The 20456-nt window shown below is 46.3% G+C and overlaps 1 protein-coding gene across 13 annotated transcripts in view; it reads right to left on the bottom strand.

The window, feature by feature from the left end:
• The window catches only part of LOC132464801 (pleckstrin homology domain-containing family A member 7-like), a 140070-nt gene that overhangs the window by 29976 nt on the left and 89638 nt on the right, over window positions 1-20456 (bottom strand). For 9 of the 13 annotated variants that reach the window (XR_009527350.1, XM_060061398.1, XM_060061403.1 and 6 more), the window contains 5 exons: window positions 17892-18067; window positions 16147-16680; window positions 4765-5320; window positions 3945-4028; window positions 1442-1495 (listed from right to left, as the gene is read on the bottom strand). Coding sequence is in view for 12 of the 13 variants with exons in the window: in XM_060061398.1 (XP_059917381.1) it covers window positions 1442-1495; window positions 3945-4028; window positions 4765-5320; window positions 16147-16680; window positions 17892-18067 (1404 nt within the window). In the remaining variant the exon portion in view is untranslated. Of the gene's footprint in view, window positions 1-1441; window positions 1496-3944; window positions 4029-4764; window positions 5321-16146; window positions 16681-17891; window positions 18068-19961 lie in introns of all 13 variants that reach the window. The other 4 variants (XM_060061409.1, XM_060061399.1, XM_060061406.1 and 1 more) reach the window with 3 other exon arrangements.

Raw genomic sequence — 20456 nt, 5'->3', positions numbered from 1 at the left:
AAAGACAGATTAGGGTGCATCCTGCCAGATAGGAGCCCTGTGGGATGTTCTTACAGACAGATTAGGGTGCATCCTGCCAGATAGGAGCCCTGTGGGATGTTCTTACAGACAGATTAGGGTGCATCCTGCCAGATAGGAGCCCTGTGGTATGTTCTTATAGACAGATTAGGGTGCATCCTGCCAGATAGGAGCCCTGTGGTATGTTCTTATAGACAGATTAGGGTGCATCCTGCCAGATAGGAACCCTGTGGTATGTTCTTATAGACAGATTAGGGTGCATCCTGCCAGATAGGAGCCCTGTGGGATGTTCTTACAGACAGATTAGGGTGCATCCTGCCCGATAGGAGCCCTGTGGGATGTTCTTACTGACAGATTAGGGTGCATCCTGCCGGATAGGAGCCCTGTGGTATGTTCTTATAGACATATTAGGGTGCATCCTGCCAGATAGGAGCCCTGTGGTAGGTATGGATTGGTGTTGTTTGAGGAGGATATGGTTTGAGACAGGATGTTGAAAGCGGTCGGCTCGGCTCAGGGGCCCAGCCACAGCCCGGCACATGCACGGCTGAGCCGTCATGCTCCTCAGGTCACCAGCATACAGGGGGGGTCAAGGTCAGGGGTCACAGAGCAGGGTCAGGGCCAAGGGTCAAAGGTTGGATGAGAGTCAAGCCATGGACACGGTGCTACAGCAGCGTTGGGATGGACGTCTATTACACAGACACACACGTGTGTTGCTCTAGACACACACAAACTACAGCTACCAAGGCCTGCACGTACACACACCACACACACACACACACACACACACACACACACACACACACACACACACACACACGCACACGCACACGCAGACGCCTCTAGAATACAGCTGCTAACATGCAACACGTAAGCACAGACACACAAACCTGCGCAGCCACACAAACATTTCCCTCTCCGACACAACCTCATACCATTCATAAACAGACATTGACTCACTTGATCACACTCACTCGTTCACTCACTCGTTCTCTCAGAGAGCTTACGTTGGTCAGGGGCCTGAGGGGCCCGGCTGTGCAGTGCAGTAGAATACTGTGAACTGCCAGGATCAGTGGCTCTAGAGCTCTGATCTGGGAGTCAAAACCAGAGAGACACACAGGCGCCGTCAACAAAACGTCAGACGCAGAATGCCTCTTAAACCAAGCAAGGAAGGGTTAGAAGCTAAAGAGCCTAAAGAGTGGACCAGAAAGAAACCAAACACATTGAAGGTATCCGTGTACACGCCCGGTCTGTCCAGGACGGCGCGGTCACATGCTTCAGTTAGAGCGGGTAGTGGTCAGGGAACAACAGGTTTTTGGATTAGTTTGATTCAGAGAGATGGACAGAGGGAAATAAGAAGGAAAGAGAGTAGGACAAGAACTGAATGAACAAAAGGAAGTATCAGTGAGTCCAGCAACGCCCCCACCTTCAGGTCCAGATACTCCAGGTCCTTCTTCAGCTGCATGTAGGCGTCTTCAGTCTGCCAAAAAGGAGGAAGAAGACCGTAAATATTGACTCATGTGGAACCGGCTGTGACCAGCTCCATAAGCTCCAGGTTGTTGATCAGCTCACAGGCCCAGGCACACATTGGCTTCTTCCCTGTTTCGTCTTGTGATCTCATCTGGCTGCTCTTTCTTGAATTCTTTGTCATTATTCTTTCTTTATCCTTTTCTTTGTCTCAGTCACACAGGCGCACAGACGGCCACACACCAATCTCCATTTTGAATGAACAGAACACGACGTAGCATCATTCCACCACACTGAGACAGTGGACACAGAGATACAGAAGCTAAGCAGCAAGCTGTTCCCCACCAGGGGAACCAGTAGAAACACTGATCTACTGCTGAGGTCCTCAAACAGGGCAGAGGAAACACCACAACACCGAGGACAACACTGCAGCCAATCAGAGCATGGTGACAGTGCTTCATGGGCGCCATGAGAACAAAGCATGCCAGGACGGAGACTCCGCCCACAGTGACTAGTTGAGCGACAAAAGAGACAGACGGTTCCACGACGGCCCGTCCAACCTCCAGAGATAAGCCATGACTGAGGGGGGTCTCCCACCTGGGCACCCCAGTGGCCCAGAGGGGCCAGCAGCCCTGCGTGGGGGCAGCGGACAGTGGCGGGCGCGCCGTTGGTCGCGGTGCTGGTGACGGCAGCAGTGGTGGTGGTGGTGGTGGTGGGGTTAGGCAGGGGGCTGTAAGTGTGGGGGTAGTAGGTGACCTCAGAGCCGTGGAGCTGCTGTAGCTGTGCCAGCGTGTGCTGCCGTGCGGACGCCATCCTGGCCTGGTGGCGGCGCAGCTGGATGAGGAGCAGAGTCAGCTCCTCGGGCTGGACGCCGTCGTTAGCGCAGTAAGCATCGTTAGAAAGACGTCAACACACCGTTAGAACGTCGTTAACACAACAATAACACCCAAAGAACGTTGTTAACACATCGTTAGAACGTCGTTAACACATCAATAACACATCCTAAGAATGTCGTTAACACATCAATAAAACATCCTAAGCACGTCGTTAACACATCGTTAGAACGGCGTTAACACATCGTTAGAAAGTCGTTAACACATCGTTAGAACATCGTTAACACATCAATAAAACATCCTAAGCACGTCATTAACACATCGTTAGAACGTCGTTAACACATCAATAACGCATCATCAGGACGTCGTTAACACATCGTTAGAAAGATGCATCGTTAGAACGTCATTAACACATATATAACACATCCATAGAACATTGTTAACACATCGTTATAACTTTGTTAACATATCATTTGAAAGACGTTTACACATCATTAACACATTGTTAACACATAACTAGAAATGTTTTAACACATCATTAACACAACGGTAACACATCATTACAAAGACGATAACACATCGTTTACACATCATTATAAAGCTGTTAGAAAGCTAGTAGCACACATTAACATATCACTAACACATTACCAACACATTACCAACACATCGTTATAAAGCTATTAACACATCATTGACACATAACCAAGAAAGCACATTGTTTCAAAGCTGTTAACACATCTTTAACACATTGTTAGAAAGTCGTTTACTCATTTGTCAACCCGTCATATAGTTTTGCATGCCACTAACACATCATAAACAGATGAACAGTTCATTAATAATGTATTATTAATATAATGTTGACAGCTCCAATACAGTATTTACACATTATCAATGAAGGTCACACTGTTATTGCTGATAGTGACCACGAGCATGGCAGAAGTTACTCTGGCGGCCATGGTAACCGCTCTGTCTGGCCTTGATGCCCTTCTGAACATCGCAAAAAAGATCCATGATAAATGATTTGGACGATGGGTCTGGCCTGACGAGTTATAATTGAGTCAGTGGTGGACACCCCTAAGAGTCTACTGCTACCCTGCTACCCTCTCAATGAAGCCAACCCTTCATTTGGTTCATGAAGGGTTGGCTTCATTGAGAAACAGTACATCATAATATCAGTAGACTGCAACATACAGACCATCACCATCTAAAGCATGGACGGACCGTAGGCTGACCCCTGACCCCAGGAGGCTGACCCCTGACCCCAGGAGGCTGACCCCTGACCCCAGGAGGCTGACCCCTGACCCCAGGAGGCTGACCCCTGACCCCAGGTCACCAGGAGGCTGACCCCTGACCCCAGGAGGCTGACCCTGACCCCTGACCCCAGGTCACCAGGAGGCTGACCCCTGACCCCAGGTCACCAGGTGGCATCAAGGAGCAGGTAGGGGTTAAGCATCAGGGAGAGGTACAGTTTGCTTTGGATGGATGTTGTCCAACACCCTAACATCCTGCCCCCTTGGGGAAACCCCGGGGCAGCAGAACTCAACACAGCTGAAGGGGTCCTTTGGGGCGCTAGGAGGAGCAGCGTGAACCCAGTGAGGACTACTCGTTGGAGGTGGAGTGCGTTCTTACCGTCTTGCCATGGAGACTGGGAGCGCTGACGGTGTGGGAGATGTAGCCTGACGCCGGCCCCGCCCGCCGCTCCATGGTGGCCGCCTGCAGGAACAACCATGAGGACACGTTCCTGACACAGGCTGGTTCCCAGGGAATGACTCAACTCATAGTGTAGTCTGCAGTCTGTGTTGACCAGCTGCTAGCAACGGATCACTGAGCAGGAACATCTAGGCGTTTTGGTTCTTATTTGTGGGTGTGCTGTGACCTAGTGCTGGGACTCTGTGTGGCTCAGAGTAGCCCTGAAAAGATGGACCACTGGTTCTGAGGACCGCTACTGATTTATCAAAATATGTGGAAGAGCTTGTTTTAGTGATAACATGGAACAACCATTCATACCATTAATTCACTGAGCTGTTGCTCATGTATAGAAGCACTGATACAGTATGCTCAACCCACTCAACCAACCAGTGCTATGGAAATGATGACATGGCCCAGTGAAGCTAGTCTCTTGGCTTTCCTGCTGTTGTTGTTGTTGTTGTTGTTAATAGTTGGCCAACAACAACATGATCACATGCATGTCATATGCTCATCCCTCTGAGGCCTCAGGCCGCCTGGTGGCTCCTGGGGGCCCAACAGGGCCCTCCCTGGTCGTGGAGCCTCGGTCCCCTGTGGGCTCCTCACAGAGCGGTGACCAGAGGGGCGAGACAGGCTTGAGGGACATCCTGAGCGGACCGCACAGCGCCTACAGCGCCCCGCTCACTGACATCAGTGAGAGCTGCTGACGGTCTGGAGGAGGGCGATGGACCCCTACGGGGGTCCAGGACCCTCAGAGCCTTACCTTGAACATCTGGGACTGGGCCCGGCGAGGGGAGGCGGCGAAGGGGCCGTCGACCTCTGACCTGACGGGCCGGACCGTCACCCGCTCGGCAGGCGTGTGAGGCCTCCGCAGGGGGGAGGCGGTCCTGCCGACCCCGGGGGGGGGCAGGTCGGCGGGGGAGGGGGGCACTGAGATGCAGCGCGGGTGGCCGTCCGAAGGCCGGGGGGCGGAGGAGGCGGAGGGCCCGGCGGAGGGGGGCCGGGGGCCATAGGGGTAGTCGGGCGCGGGCGTGTAGAGGGGCGCGGTGGGGCTGCCGTGGCGGTACTGGTGCCGCTGCTGCCACTCGTACAGCTGGTACACGGGCCCCCCGCCCCCCCCAGGCCCGGCCGGCTCCGGGGCCAGCTGGAAGTGGCTGAGGCGGTCCTGGGCGTACTTGTACTCCCCGGTGCGGGTGGCGGGAGGGGGGCTGGGGCCGGGGGCCCGAGGCAGGGTCTGGTAGCGCACCTCCCTGGAGGAGGAGGAGTGGGGCAGGGTGGCGGGGGAGCGGCGGGGCAGGGTGTTCTCCCGTGACGGGGGTCTGGAGGGAGAGAGATGTGTTAGTGACGGGCGGGGGTCCGGTCCTCTCTGAAGCCCAGGTCCCTGTACGGCGTCACTAAAAACCTTCTAGAGCAGGGACGGGCAGCTGGCGGCCATCCTCACTCAGTGAGGCCCCCCACATCATTTTAAATAAAATAAATTAAAATAAAACATACATTTATATTTTATTACAGAAACTTCGATAAAGAAAACCGTAAGTTTCCGTCAAGATGAGAAGCAGAGTATCTGTTCAAAGAATTCTAAGGCAAACCCATGCATCTTGTTTGCTTAGAAACTATATCAGTCATGAAAGAGTTCAACTTAAGTTGCCACTACATCTACTACACTGCACTGAATATAATGCTGGTTGTTGCACTTAATGTTGGGCCACTGTTATTCCGTTTTTTGCCATCATTGAATGATGATGTATGTGAGTTGTTTGCACTGAAAAAAATGCTTATCACTCATGTGGCTGTTGTTGTTTCTTTTAAAACAAACTTGTATTTTTCGTTTAACAAGAGTAGTTAAAAATCCATTTCAGCACAGAAAATATAAAAATGAATGTATGTTGGTTCAATTCACATACATAGTCTATGAATATATGAATGAATTTTTAGGTAGTGGCCATCTCCAATATATCACATAGTTTGTTCTTATTTTGTATTATTGTAGCTTCTCTCATATCCGATTAGTTGAAGTGCGTGATCATGTGGCTCTCTGATGGTGATGAGGAAAAATGTTGTCCCTCTTAATCATGAAAGTTGCCCATCCCTGTTCTAGAAGGACCAGAGTGGTGAGTAGCAGACAGAAAGAAACCAGAGATGAGCTCTCAGGAATGCCCCAGCTTCTCAATGCACTAGAGTCTGAACCAGTTTGAACCACTGTTTGCTGTTGCATTTAAAGAGGAATCAACTCGTTAATATATCATCAAAGCATCAGCGTCTTATGAACCACTGCTTAGTGTTGCATTTAAAGAGGAATCAACTCATTAATACATCATCAAAGCACCAGAGTCTTTTGAACCACTGTTTAGTGTTGCAGCCTCTCTTTCTGTGGGATGGTTCTCCATCCCAGTGCCTCTGAAGCAGCAGCTGTATTTCTACACTTGTAGCATTAGCACCACATAGCATTTAAAGTTACATTATATCATGTCCCTTATTATTATAAGGGACGGGATGCTCATCTGGGGTGTGAAGGATAATGAAGTAGGACTATAACCAGTTTGGCAATGGCAGAAAAGATTTGGCAAATTTTTCATGGGCGCAACCCACATACTCAGCGCTGCTGCTCATCCCACAAATGCATGTTTCTTACAAATGGGGCACCATTTGAAAGGGAAATAAACAGGCTTTCCAACGGTATAAGATTTATTGCCAAAAAAGCGTTGTTTCCACAGAAAAATAATCTACCAAACACAAATTTCCTTACTTTTTGTGTAGAGTTTATATATATCTCCATATCCATATATACGTATGGATCCATATCCATATATCTATATGAGGGCTGGTTAAAATGAACGTGTTATTTACGCGTTAACACAATCTTATTTTAACATGATTAATACAAATTGACGCATTAACGCACACTCTTTTTTATTTTTTCCTTTTTTTCCCCTTTGATTTTGAAAGGTTTGACCCACAGAATATCAACATTCACATCAGAAATCATTTTTGGTTTTAGTTCCATTGACTTAACATTCAATTACACTTGCAGTATGACTGCCTGATTAAAATTGCAGTAAGCCAATAAGGGCCCATCTCACAGAAAGCAGATGAACCAGACACTCTGATTATAGGAGACTCAACCATAAAGGATATAACCGGTAAATGACAAGTGTTGACCATTTTGGACACATTCAAACTGTCTCAACATGTGAAAGAGGCTAATGGTTGTAAGGGGCACACCACAGATCACAAAGGGCCTCAATGTTTCTGATCTCTCTGTGACTGATCCTTCCTTGTCTGACCACTTTTGTGTTTTCTTTAATATATAGTTTATTCCCGACATACAGACAAAATCAAATACTGTCAAAAAACGGTATATCAATAAACATTCTAATGTACTTTTTAAAAAGGCCATCTCCTTGCTACCACCTCTCAACCATAGAAAACTTTAATTTGAAAAATGTGAAAGTCATAGATGTCATTGCACCTCATAAGGTTAAAACAATTTCTGGAAAGCAAAATGGCAAAGTGGAGAAAAGCTGCTTCTGTAACAACACAAAAAAAAAAATGCGGGAAGGTGGAACGCATCTGGCATAAAAAAACTTCATATTCACCATGACATCTATAAAGAGAGCCTTCGTTCCTACAATTTAGACTTAACTTGCATCCGGCGCAATTGACTTTCTCACTGGCGCATGTGTCGTTGCTAGTTTGCAACTGGCGCAGCGTTCTTTTCCTTTCCACAAACCAGGAAATGCCTGGTAAGGGTGCATGCATAATGTTGCTTGTGCACCTCGCGCATACACTTTGCTTCTCTCATCTACCTAGCCACACATTCTTGGTAAATTATTTGGGAAAGAACAGCTGATACAGCGGTAATAAGTTGTACTTTTAAATCAATGCATCTGCAAACACCGTACAGCAAACACATATTTTCTTGACACAGACATCGTGTACATGCCCATAACCTTTAGGATTGATGAGTATTTGATCGTGAGAAAACATTGTTTTACCGCGAGTGAGTGTTAAAAAGAATGAATGAATGCGGGCGCGCGTGTGTGCGTCCATCTGTTTAAACACACGCAAACTAAACACGTAACGCATAATACAGTCCATGGCAATGTATATTAACGGGGGGACACATGCATATTAGGAACACAAGTCGATAATGATAATGCATACAATACTGATAAGAAACGATATTTATAATGAATTGCATATGTCACTAAATAGAACCACAGTTACCGCATATCATATGTGTGTTAAGTTTTCTTTACTGAAAATTTATTTGAGGACTCAGGATTTCTGAAGTTGTGGAAGAAAACCTTATTCCATGTGTGAATTAGGCCATATTATTTGGCCATAAACTGAGCCATTTGAAGTTTGAAATGCATGTGCATCTGTCTCATCGGAGACTGCAGACGCACTGTCAAAATATCAACTTGTCAGATTCAAATGCGCTCATGGCTCTCAAAGGGAATGGGAGCTGGCACTCTCATTGGTTAATTGCACGTTACGCACAAACCACACCTATGGGTAATTAGGCTACTTCAGACCAACCCTTTTTAGATTTGCGCCGGGCGCAAGAGTAATTTTTGCGCTGGTGAAATAGCGACATCGTCACAGAACCGCCCATAAAGCTAATTGCGCTTGCCGCTTCTCACTTGCGTTTCAGACCATTAAAATAGGGCCCAATAAGTGCTAGAGGAACATTTTTCTCCAATATCATTAAAACCAATACTAATAATGCAAAAACCCTATTTGAAACTTTTGACAGACTGACCAACCCCCAACACAAATTCCACCTGATCTCCATTCCACGCAGAAATGCAATGAGTTTGCAGCATTTTACACTGATAAAATTGAACGCATCAGACACGCCATCAATATCTCCACTTCAAACAAAAATGTTGGACTACCACCCTGTTCAGGCAAAAGTAACGTAGCAATGATGACATGCTTTAATGTCATAGACTCTAAAACTCATGTTGAAACAGTGACACAACTAAAGCCATCCACCTGTTTCCTTGATACTTTACCTAACAACTTCTTTAAGAATGTTTTTGACTGCCTAGCAATAGACATAATGCAAATAGTTAACAACTCTCTCCAATCAGGCAATTTCCCAAAAGCCTTGAAAACTGCAGTTATTAACCCCCTTTTAAAAAAGCGGAGCCTAGATGCCTCTATCATTAACAACTACAGACCAATATCAAATCTACCCTTCATAAGTAAAATCATTGAGAACGTTGTCCTCCAGCAACTTAATCACTCCCTTGCATCAACTGGTTGCTATGACACCTTCCAATCAGGATTTCGACCCCTGCACAGCACCGAGACCGCCCTTATTAAAGTTGTTAACGACATCCGTCTTAACACAGACTCTGGCAAATCCTCAATACTAATGCTACTAGACCTCAGTGCAGCATTCGACACTGTAGACCAGGGGTCTTCAATTAAAATTGGACAAGGTCCAGCTACTAAAAATTCCTTCCAAGAAAGGTCCGAACCTACCACGTCCTAATAGCCTTCTTTTGTCAAATACAATCAACACGGCATATTACCATATAACTTCAGATGTATTTATTTTCAATTTCCAAATAGCTTACTTTCAACCATGAAAAACTAGTAAGACAAAGTAACGCATATTAACATTTCAAGTAAACAAAACAGTTACATTAGGCCTGCAATTCAAGTAAACATATAAAGTGCATAAGGCCTACATGTGAAGTAAGCGGAACAGGAACACTAGGCCTGCACTTCAAATAAACACAAAGTGCATTAGGCCTACATTTCAAGTAAGCAAAACAGGTACACCAGGCCTACATTTCAAATAAACACAAAAAAAGAGTATTAGGCCTTAATTTCAAGTAAGCAAAACAGTGTCTCAAGTGGTGTTAGTCCCAACAGGTCCTCACAGATCTCTTTCTTGTCTTGATAAAACAATCGCATATAAACCAAAAGCTGGGCATTATCCGTTACATCTGAAGACTCATCAATGGCTAAGGATAGGGTACTCAGACTGAACAGCCAAATGAAGCTGTGACAGTGCGTCATCTGATAAATTTCAGATTTTCTGGTTGTCGTTGCAGCTCACATTGGGATTTGCTTTATTTTTTCACACAATTCATCACTTTGTTTACCTTCAAGTAACGTCTCGGCAGCAGCGTTCAAGCACTCCTTCACAACAGTCGTGTCACTGAAAGTTTTTTTATGTTGCCCCAAAATCCATGCAATCTTAAGTGAGCATTCATTTGCACGTTGCTGGCCTGTAAATGAGTGTGTGAAGACACGCGTAGACCTCTCATACTGAGCTCTCAGCTCGGATATTTTCCACGCTCTCACTTCTGACTTCTGGGGATATTTTTCCTCGAAGGATCTGTGTTTGGATTCGTAATGCCGCTTAATATTCCTGCTTTTTAACAGCGCCACGGTTTCAACACATAAAAGACACAACTAAGGTTTTGTACTGCCTTGCAGGAGAATGAACATTAATTGGTCAGTCCATTCATCTTTAAAATGTCTGTTTTCGGGGTCAAATTTCCTTATTTTCGAGCAAGCCATTTTCTCATTCCAAATCGCCCTTCCGGTAAACAAAAAATTTGATTGGCTATTTTTGGAGTGACGCTGTTACGCACATGCCTTGACAGACGGGGGGAGGGGGGAAGTTCGGTGAGTGCATGATCTTCGCTCTGTGAAGATCATTGCTTTTTGCTGTTTTTATGCTGTACTACAGACTATTCTGCCTTTCAATTTGTATTTCAGTGAGAAATGATTTTACTAACATAATCATGCTTTGTATAGTGAAAAAATACAAAGCATGACCAATTTATTTTTTTCAATTGGTCATGGGTCCGGATAGGACCGTCACTTGGTCCGGACCCGGACCGCGGTCCGCCGTTTGGAGATGCCTGCTGTAGACCATACAATACTTTTGGACAGGTTAGAAAACTGGGTGTTGCTTTCAGGCACTGTCTTAAATTGGTTTAGGTCCTACCTAGAAAATAGGAACTACTTTGTTTCCATTGGCGACTTTGTATCAGAATCAACCAACGTCACATGTGGATTCCCACAAGGTTCGATCTTAGGACCCTCTTTATTCAACATCTACATGCTCCCACTAGGGCAAATCATGCAAAATAACAATATTGACCATCAATACTATGCCGATGACACGCAAATCGATGTATCGCTATCACCACATGACTATCCCCATAGGTCTGCTGTGCCATTGCATTGAGCAAGTCAAAGCCTGGATGTGCCGAAATTTCCTTCAACTAAATGAGGACAAAACCGAGATAATTGTATTTGCTACCAAAACGGAAAGGCTTAAAAAACACCTTCACTCTCTGTCTCTGAAAACCTCATTCAAAGCCAGAAATCTAGGGGTTAACATGGATTCAAATTTACATTTCGACAGTCACATCAAATCAGTTACAAAATCTGCATATTATCACCTTCAAAATGTAGCAAGACATAGAGGGCTTATGTCCACCGAAGACTTACAAAAAAATGTACATGCCTTTATCACTAGTATCCTTGATTACTGCAATGGTCTTCAGCTTGTACAGAATGCTGCTGCTAGAGTTCTAACAAAGACCAACAAATTTGAACATATTACACCAATTCTTAAATCGTTACATCGGCTTCCTGTAGGTCAGAGAATTGATTTTAAAATCATGTTGCTAACCTATAAATCCATACACGGTTTAGGGCCAAAATATTTAACAGATATGATTCCACTACATAAGCCTTCTAGACCACTAAGATCTTCTGAGACCAATCTGTTAATTACCCCCGATTAAACACGAAACAGGTGAAAGCAGGATTTAGTTACTATGCAACAAATAGCTGGAATAAACTCCCTGCGGATTTAAGACTTGCCCCATCTCTGACCACTTTTAAAACAAGACTGAAGAATTTTATGTTTGCTTTAGCTTTCTGCTAAATCTTAAATACATTGCACTTTCTAAAAATGCTTTAAAATGCCTTTTTAACTTTGCCTTTATTTTCTATTTTTACCAGAGATACATGATCTGAGATAGGTCAGGTTGGAGCCCCGACATGGGTACCAGAGAGACTGTTGATCTGATCTTAAACACATTGGCCCTCATTTATCAAACAAACGTAGAAATTAGCGCAAATCTGAACGCATGATTCATTTTACGATAGGTCCCACGTGAGATTCACGAAACTTTCGTATCACACCAATCCCAGCGTACAAAGGATCTTGGTGTTGATAAATACGGCGGCTGAGATCGATCGTAATTAACGTAACACGCCCATATAAAAGCATGTCTTCAGAAGTCTCGCCCCTAACTTTTACGACATGGAGAAACGTCCAACGGTAAAAAAAGAGAGGAGTTTTTCCGAGACCGAAATGGAGACGCTCGGGTCACTGGTGGATGCGAACCGTCTGGTTTTGTTTGGTAGCCTAAAAGCTGGCATTAAAGGCAAGCAAAATAATGCTATATGGAAGGAAATAACTGTTGCAGTGAATAGTGTTTCCAATGTTCGTCGGGCTACGGAAGAGGTTTGTTAATTAAATTAATTAAATAATAAATTAAATGTAAAATTTCTGTTATCCAGCTTAAAACATTTCACGTATATGCTATTGTTTGCATTGCGTTAAAGTTATTTTATTCCGAATAAGGTGAAGAGAAAATAGTCTGACATGAAGCTCAGCACCAAAAAACGTGTTGCGGCTGTGAAGTGGGCCAAGCAAGAAACGGGAGGAGGCCGGTGCAGTGCGACTGCAGCGTAACTCACCGAGATGACTCTGACCATGTAGTGCGCCCTGATGTAGACGATGCCCAACGTTGCTATTTTGGAAAATAAAAGAATTGTGCGTGCCCCCAGGCCATCGGGCTACCATGTTCAGGATTGACATTCTGGCATCGCAAATAATCTGAACATTAACTGAATGGTAGCTTTTGCGGTTGTAGGCCTATGCGTAATCATTAATAGATGGTGGCTTCATACGCACATGGGTACACTCAACCGCACCAATCACATTTGGAAACCTAGCAATAGCATAAAAATCCCGTTTGATTCCAGTTTGCTGATCGTTATTATATGGGAATTTAATATAACGTTCGGAGAGGGACATTATAGCTGCCAAAACTGCTGGCATGGTTCGGCTAATAGGCTACTTGGCTGGGAAATACCAGACCTGTCCCCGATCTCCTGCTGAAAGGTCCCGGTGGCCAAAAACCCCAAGGTAGAGCACACCTGCACTGGCACAGGTATTGCGTTTGATCGCCTAGTTTCTCGCCTTAACTGTGGCTCCAAAGCATTGCATAGCTCCATCAGGAGATGCCTTGGGAGACGAAAACGACTCAAGAGCCATTCATCGCTCTCCATAAAAAAATCGGAGCGGTCTCGAAAAACGCTCTCTCGTCTTAGACGTGCGTTGAGGTCCTCTAACAGAGCCAGATCTGCCATCGCTGAGACTCGACCACCTATTTGGCAAAGCTCCTGTTTATATAGACAGCTGAATAAACATTTCACCTGTCACATTCTAATTATTTTCATAGCAATACTGTTTTTAATTAGGCCTGACTTGATTGTAATTGTTTGAACGGCTGGGCTAATTCCAATTTATTTAGTTATTAATACAGATGTGCAACATGGGCTACTTGTGCTGCACTATTCATCAGTGAAATACCCGTATGTTGCGCCAAAAAAACTTGCGTACACAAGCTCAGACCTGACGTGAGATTTCATCGCAGCCTGCGCTCACGTTCAAATTGATAAATGCCAAGCTCAACGTTGAAATTAGCGTACGTCCATTTTACACACGTTTTCTGTTGTACGCTCGTTTGATAAATGAGAGCCATTGCACTTTCTAAAATGCTTTATTAACTTTGCCTTTATTTTCTATCTATTTTACTCATTTTTTGCATATGTTTTCTTTTCTATTATTTTCTTTTCTATTATTGTATGACGATGTTTATATGTGAAGCACTTTGAGTCTGCCTTGTGTATGAAAAGTGCTATATAAATAAAGTTGCCTTGCTTTGCCTAAGGGACAGCCTGTTTACAAATCCCAAATCTGTGGTGTTCCGTAAATGTTATGCTCAATATATATATATATATATATATATATATATATATATGTATATATATATATATATATCACCACTTGAACGTAACCTATGCCAATAATAAGCAACATTAGCTCCTCTTTTATCCCTGCCTCCATTCTCCCTCCTCCCGTCCCCTCCTGTCTTTACCCAATTTAGCCCTCTCACCTCTGACGAGGTCAACAGAATAATAACATCTAACCATGCCACCACCTGCCCCCTTGACGCTATCCCCTCCTCTCTCCTCCAGGATGTCTCAAGCGAGATCCTGCCATTTCTCACCTCAATTATCAACTCCTCCCTCACTTCAGGCATTGTTCCAGCGTCTTTCAAGACTGCCAGAATAAAGCCTCTCCTCAAAAAAACAACTCTTAATACCAACGACATCCAGAACTACAGACCGGTATCTCTTCTTTCATTCCTGTCTAAAACACTGGAACGTGCCGTTGCTAACCAACTGTCCTCCGATCTCTCATCTAACAACCTCCTTGACCCTCACCAGTCAGGTTTCAAGAAAGCACACTCCACCGAGACGGCTCTCCTCGCGGAGTCCCTCCGTGCTGCCAGAGCCTCGTCCCTCTCATCGGTTCTCATTCTCCTCAACCTGTCCGCAGCATTTGACACGGTGAACCACCAGATCCTTCTTGCCACTCTTGCCGAACTTGGCATCGCTGAATCTGCTCTTTCCTGGTTCACAACCTACCTGACGAACCGCACCTATCAAGTGACATGGAATGGCTCCTTGTCCAAACCTTGCACGCTTGAAACTGGTGTCCCTCAAGGCTCTGTACTGGGGCCTCTTCTGTTCTCCCTCTATACCAGGTCTCTGGGCTTGGTAATTGCATCACACAGCTTTTCCTATGACTGCTATGCTGATGACACTCAGCTATTTCTCTCTTTCCCCTCATCTGATAAAACCCTGATTGCAACACGCATATCGGAATGTCTGGTGGACGTCAGCAACTGGACAACTGCCCATCACCTGAGGCTTAACCTCAACAAAACCGAGCTCCTCCTAATCCCAGGGAAAGATTGCCCATACATGGACTTACTGGTCACCGTCGAGAACATCACTGTAACTCCCTCTCCAACTGCCAGAAGCCTCGGTGTGGTATTGGACAATCAGTTATCCTGCACTGCAAACATCACTGCGGTCGCCCGATCCTGCAGATTTGCACTTTACAGCATCCGCAGAATCCGGCCCTTCCTCACGAGGGAAGCAGCTCAGCTTCTAGTCCAATCACTGGTAATCACCCACCTCGACTACTGCAACTCACTCCTGGCTGGACTTCCTGCCTCTGCGATTAAACCTTTGCAACGCATCCAGAATGCGGCAGAGCGCCTCGTGTTCAACCTACCGAAGTTCTCCCGTGTGACCCCCCTCTTCCGGGACCTCCCCTGGCTCCCTGTAGTAGCTCGCATCAAATTTAAGACGATGGTACTGGCATACAAGGCAGTCGATGGAACTGCCCCTGCCTACCTCCAAGCATTGCTAAAGCCACACACCCCAGCTCGATCCCTCCGCTCAACTACCTCAGCTGGACGTCTGGAACCGCCATCGCTAAGAGCTAGCAAAGGCCGTTCAGCAAAGTCACAACTTTTCTCGGTTTTGGGACCTCAGTGGTGGAACGAGCTTCCTGCCGCTCTCAGGACCGCAGAGTCGCTCACTGTCTTCCGAAAAAGACTCAAGACTCACCTGTTCAGAGTCCACCTCGACACTGCATAGCCACCCTCCCCCTTCTGGCCACCATTGTACACTGTATTGTATTGTATTGTATTGTATTGTATTGTATTGTATTGTATTGTATTGTAATGTATTGTATTGTATTGTATTATAGTACTTAACTGCGTAGCAACTGCAGTAGCTGCTATCATGGCTGTAACATGGGGAATTCATTAGCCTAGCGATTGTGGTACTTGCCCTTCTTCTATTAATGTTGTATTAACATCCTTTCTGTACCAACAGCGATATATTGATGCACTTCTTATGACAAATGTACTTATTGTAAGTCGCTTTGGATAAAGCGTCTGGTAAATGCCCTAAATGTAAATGTAAGCGCAGTGTGAATGTGACCTACCCTTTGACCTCTGCCCTCTGCACTTGGACCCACTGTTCGACCTGCTCCAGGGTGCTGCTCCTGCCGTCCCCCCGGTAGGGCTCCCTGTGGGGGGGCTCCCTGTGGGGGGGCTCTGGGCCGGGCGGCGAAGGGTTCCTCTGGTAGGTCCCTGCCCCAATGCCGTTGGGCTCCAGGATGGGGCTGGGCGTGGTGCAGGCGCTCAGCCCGTTGTAGGTGCAGGGCTCGGGGAGCGCGGAGGTGGCCCGTGACGGGGCCCTTGAGCCCGGGGCCGACGGGGGGCCGGCGTCTGTCAGGGGGGAGAAGTGGGAGGAGGAGGAGGCGGCGGGATTGGACACGAGGGAGGAGTGAGTGTCCATCTCCATGGGGACGGGGGCGGGGTCTCGGAGGAGGGTCCCGGCGTGGTCCGAGGGTCCCCGGCGGAGGGGCTCCAGGTGGGTCTCCTGGCGGTCTGAGATCTCAGAGGGGTGGGGGCGGCCGTGGTTGGTCAGGGGGACAGCCTGCTGGGGTTCCAGGGAGAGGAGGATCTCTTTGGACCTGCAGGGAGAGGGGACAGCAACACAAGGCTTCAACAACCTGCCGTCCAGGTCAAGTGCTTCCCATGTTGGTCCTCTGATCGGCCTCTGCTCTTCAACCATCGATAATCCTTTCTACAACTCTGCCGGATTTCTGACCCACATAAGCCTTGCATTAGCCCTGATTTCATGGACTTCCGTAAATCTGTTGAAAAACTAAATAAGAAAGGTGATGCAGAGCTGTCAATGATGGAGGAGGTGGATTGCGTTTCCCCATCTCTTCAGACTGTCCTTCCAAACACGCATAAAGATTGTCTCGAGCTCTGCTGTTACTCAGCTTCAGAAGGTCTGAGCGCTAAATGAACGGGTGCACTCATATTGTTGCATTGTGAGAAATACCCACAACGCGTCTACACCCATCACCCCAGGTTTACCCGAGTTCATTCCATCCTTATACCCCAGCATGGCCCTAGATATACCCCAGTTATAACGCACTATAACATCCCAGTTCACCCCACCACACTCAAGGTTTCAGGCCCTTTGAGGAAGCATGTCACCACTGGCACACTTTATTATAAATGTAAAATAATAAGTGACCAAAATATTAACTTGGAAACTAAAGGGCGGAGAAATAATTCAGCTGATTGATTGGCTGCAGCCTCACCAAGCATAGTTTCACAGCATCCACCGGTCCAAGAGAGAATCTTGGACTCCACGTGTTCCTTTGACCTTGTAAGCGTCAGTGTTTGGTGACTAGTAGCACAGCTTGATGCCCCAGGGCCGCGGTAGACCAACACTCCGGGGTCCTGAATGTGCTGACTTATACTGAATTATATATTTGGTGATATCTTTTTTTCCTGATTCAAAACGTGTTCCCTTATTCTGAAGGGTTATTTACGAAGTGCCTACTGACCCCCAGCCAAGAGCAGACGTAGCAATACCTCCTCCACGGGACATTGATACTATATAAACTAGGATGGAGGGCAGACGTAGTAATACCTCCTTCAAACGGACATTGATACTATAGAAACTAGGGTGGAGAGCAGACGACGCTCCGGGGTAGAACAGGAGGGCTCAGCAGACCTCCTCACTTTGACCTCTGCCCTACACCTGGGGGCCTCAGACCAGACTTTCTCTAGTGTGCCCGTGAACGTATCTCAGTATGTGTAATGCGTGTGTGCTCGTGAGCGTGCACGTGTCTGGGTGATGCGTGTGTGCTGCGGGGTCTGTCACCTGACCACTGCCTGGTTCTTCATCTGCGCTGCCTGGTTCATGGCCCGCAGCCAGCCGCTCTGGTCCTCCTGCGTGTCGGCGCTGAAGTAGTATGTCCGCATGCCCCCGTGCTCTGCCTGCGAGCCAATCACAGACCTGGGCTTTTGAGCATATGCACGCATGCCTGTGTGGCCGGCCTATGGACAGAGAGCAGAGGGTGGGGGGGTTGATATGAGACCACGTCCAGTTGTTGGGTCTCGGTTACAAGAAGCTTTGCTCAGACCCGTACCCAAGACGGAAAGACAAGCAAGTTCATGCCGAGCAGCAGGAGGCCACAAGAGCCGTCGGCAAATAAAGAGCGGCGATGAAAGAAGCCAGCCAATAGAAATACAGGCAGAAGAACAACGGCCAACCAGTCAGAGCACAATACAGCAAGAAGACTTTGCCCGAAGCCTTTCTATATGGTTTCTAAAAGCAAGCTACTGAATACAGTGTTAACCAGAGTGCAACCATTTCTAAATGTCAAAATGAATCAACAAAAAAATAATTGTACATTTCCCTTATTTTTCACCTCTTTGACCACATTCTCATGTATTTTCCTGGAGTTCTGGGCTGTACCATCATTGGTATATTCCGTTTTTTTTTATTTACCACCAAATCCAATTCTGTTCCAAAAGAAGTTTGATCCAGAGACATGCAGCATTAGTTTTTGGTTAATCAAACTCCAATGATTGCAGTCTATATTATTATCTTGGGGAGAAAATGAGAAGGAAAAAGAGCTTAGCTTTACTTTCTCTTACATCCTAAATCTGCAAGGACAAGGAGACTGTGATGAGCTAATAAAAACATATAAAAGAAGGGGGTTTGGGGGGGGGGGCGTCTACGGTTGGACAATATGTTGTTACCTGCTTGCTTCTTTATCGCATTTCTATCACGTTTTAGTCAGCAGGCAACGGCAAAGAGCACCAAAACAGCAGGCGTAGGGAAATGTACAATGATGACAAAAACCCTCAGGCTGGCTTGCAGTAATGTCCTCTGACGAGACACACACAGCGCACAACAACAGAACACACACAAATGATCCCAAGACAATGTGAGGCGCAGAATGAGATGTGGACACAGTGAGATGTATACATGTAGTAGCATATGATGTAATCATCCGTCCGATGTTTGTGCTGCTAGTCTCAACTACATGGAGCTGTCTGCTACAGTCTCATCTGCATGGAGCTCTGCTACAGTCTCAACTACATGTAGCCCTCTGCTACAGTCTCAACTACATGGAGCTCTGCTACAGTCACAACTACATGTAGCCCTCTGCTACAGTCTCAACTACATGGAGCTCTGCTACAGTCTCAACTACATGTAGCCCTCTGCTACAGTCTCAACTACATGGAGCTCTGCTATAGTCTCAACTACATGTAGCTCTCTGCTAAAGTTTCAACTACATGTAGCTCTGCTACAGTCTCAACTACATGTAGCCCTCTGCTACAGTCTCAACTACATGTAGCCCTCTGCTACAGTCTCAACTACATGTAGCTCTGCTACAGTCTCAACCACATGGAGCTCTGCTACAGTCTCAACTACATGTAGCTCTGCTACAGTCTTAACTACATTTAGCCCTCTGCTACAGTCTCAACTACATGTAGCTCTATGCTAAAGTCTCAACTACATGTAGTCGCTGCATTCTCAACTACATGTAGCTCTGCTACAGTCTCAACTACATGTAGCTCTCTGCTAAAGTCTCAACTACACACATCACTACAAGTGATGACACACACACACACACACACACACACACACACACACACACACACACACACACACACACACACACACACACACACACACACGCACAGCTCTATTTAAAGGCTCATGTGTATTTCCAAGATAAGCCTGTAGCCTCAAACTAGCCCCCAGATTCTTTGTATCCTTAAGTAATAATTAAAAAAAGTAGTATTGTATCCTATTTTAAGTGAGAGACAGAGAAACGGAGAGAGAGAACAAGAAGCACTGAGCCCCAAAGGGAGGGGAGAGGAAAGGTGAACACAGCAGAGGAGGAAGGGCTGAAGAGCAGGAAGCACCAAAACCAACCAGGACATTCATCTAAAGACGGCTGTCTGGACATGCAGGGGAGCAGCCACACAGAGCGCTGTATGTTCCTGGTACACAGCCCAGGCAGGCAGCAGCAAACAGGAAGTACCTATGGGTTTATCAGGGGGCCGGACCAATCCACACACTCACGGGAGAGCCGGCCAATGGAACAAGAGAAGCAAATCAGTAATGGTGTGTGTGTGTGCGCGCGTGTGTGTGTGTGTGTGTGTGTGTGTGTGTGTGTGTGTGTGTGTGTGTGTGTGTGTGTGTGTGTGTGTGTGTGTGTGTGTGTGTGTGTGTGTGTGTGTGTGTGTGTGTGTGTGTGTGTGTGTGTGTGAGAGATGAGGAGATTTTCATCACAAATGTATCAAATTATACATTTAATTATCATCAACATGAACAGAATAAGAGTAGATGTGCTGTATTCTACGGAACAAACCATGATCTTAATTACCGTATTGTATTGTTTTAAAGTAGGTAGCTTAGCTATGGAAT

This window comes from Gadus macrocephalus, chromosome 9 (genome assembly GCF_031168955.1).
Source record: "Gadus macrocephalus chromosome 9, ASM3116895v1".
Taxonomy (NCBI): domain Eukaryota; kingdom Metazoa; phylum Chordata; class Actinopteri; order Gadiformes; family Gadidae; genus Gadus; species Gadus macrocephalus.
This window is presented reverse-complemented; position numbering and strand designations above follow the sequence as displayed.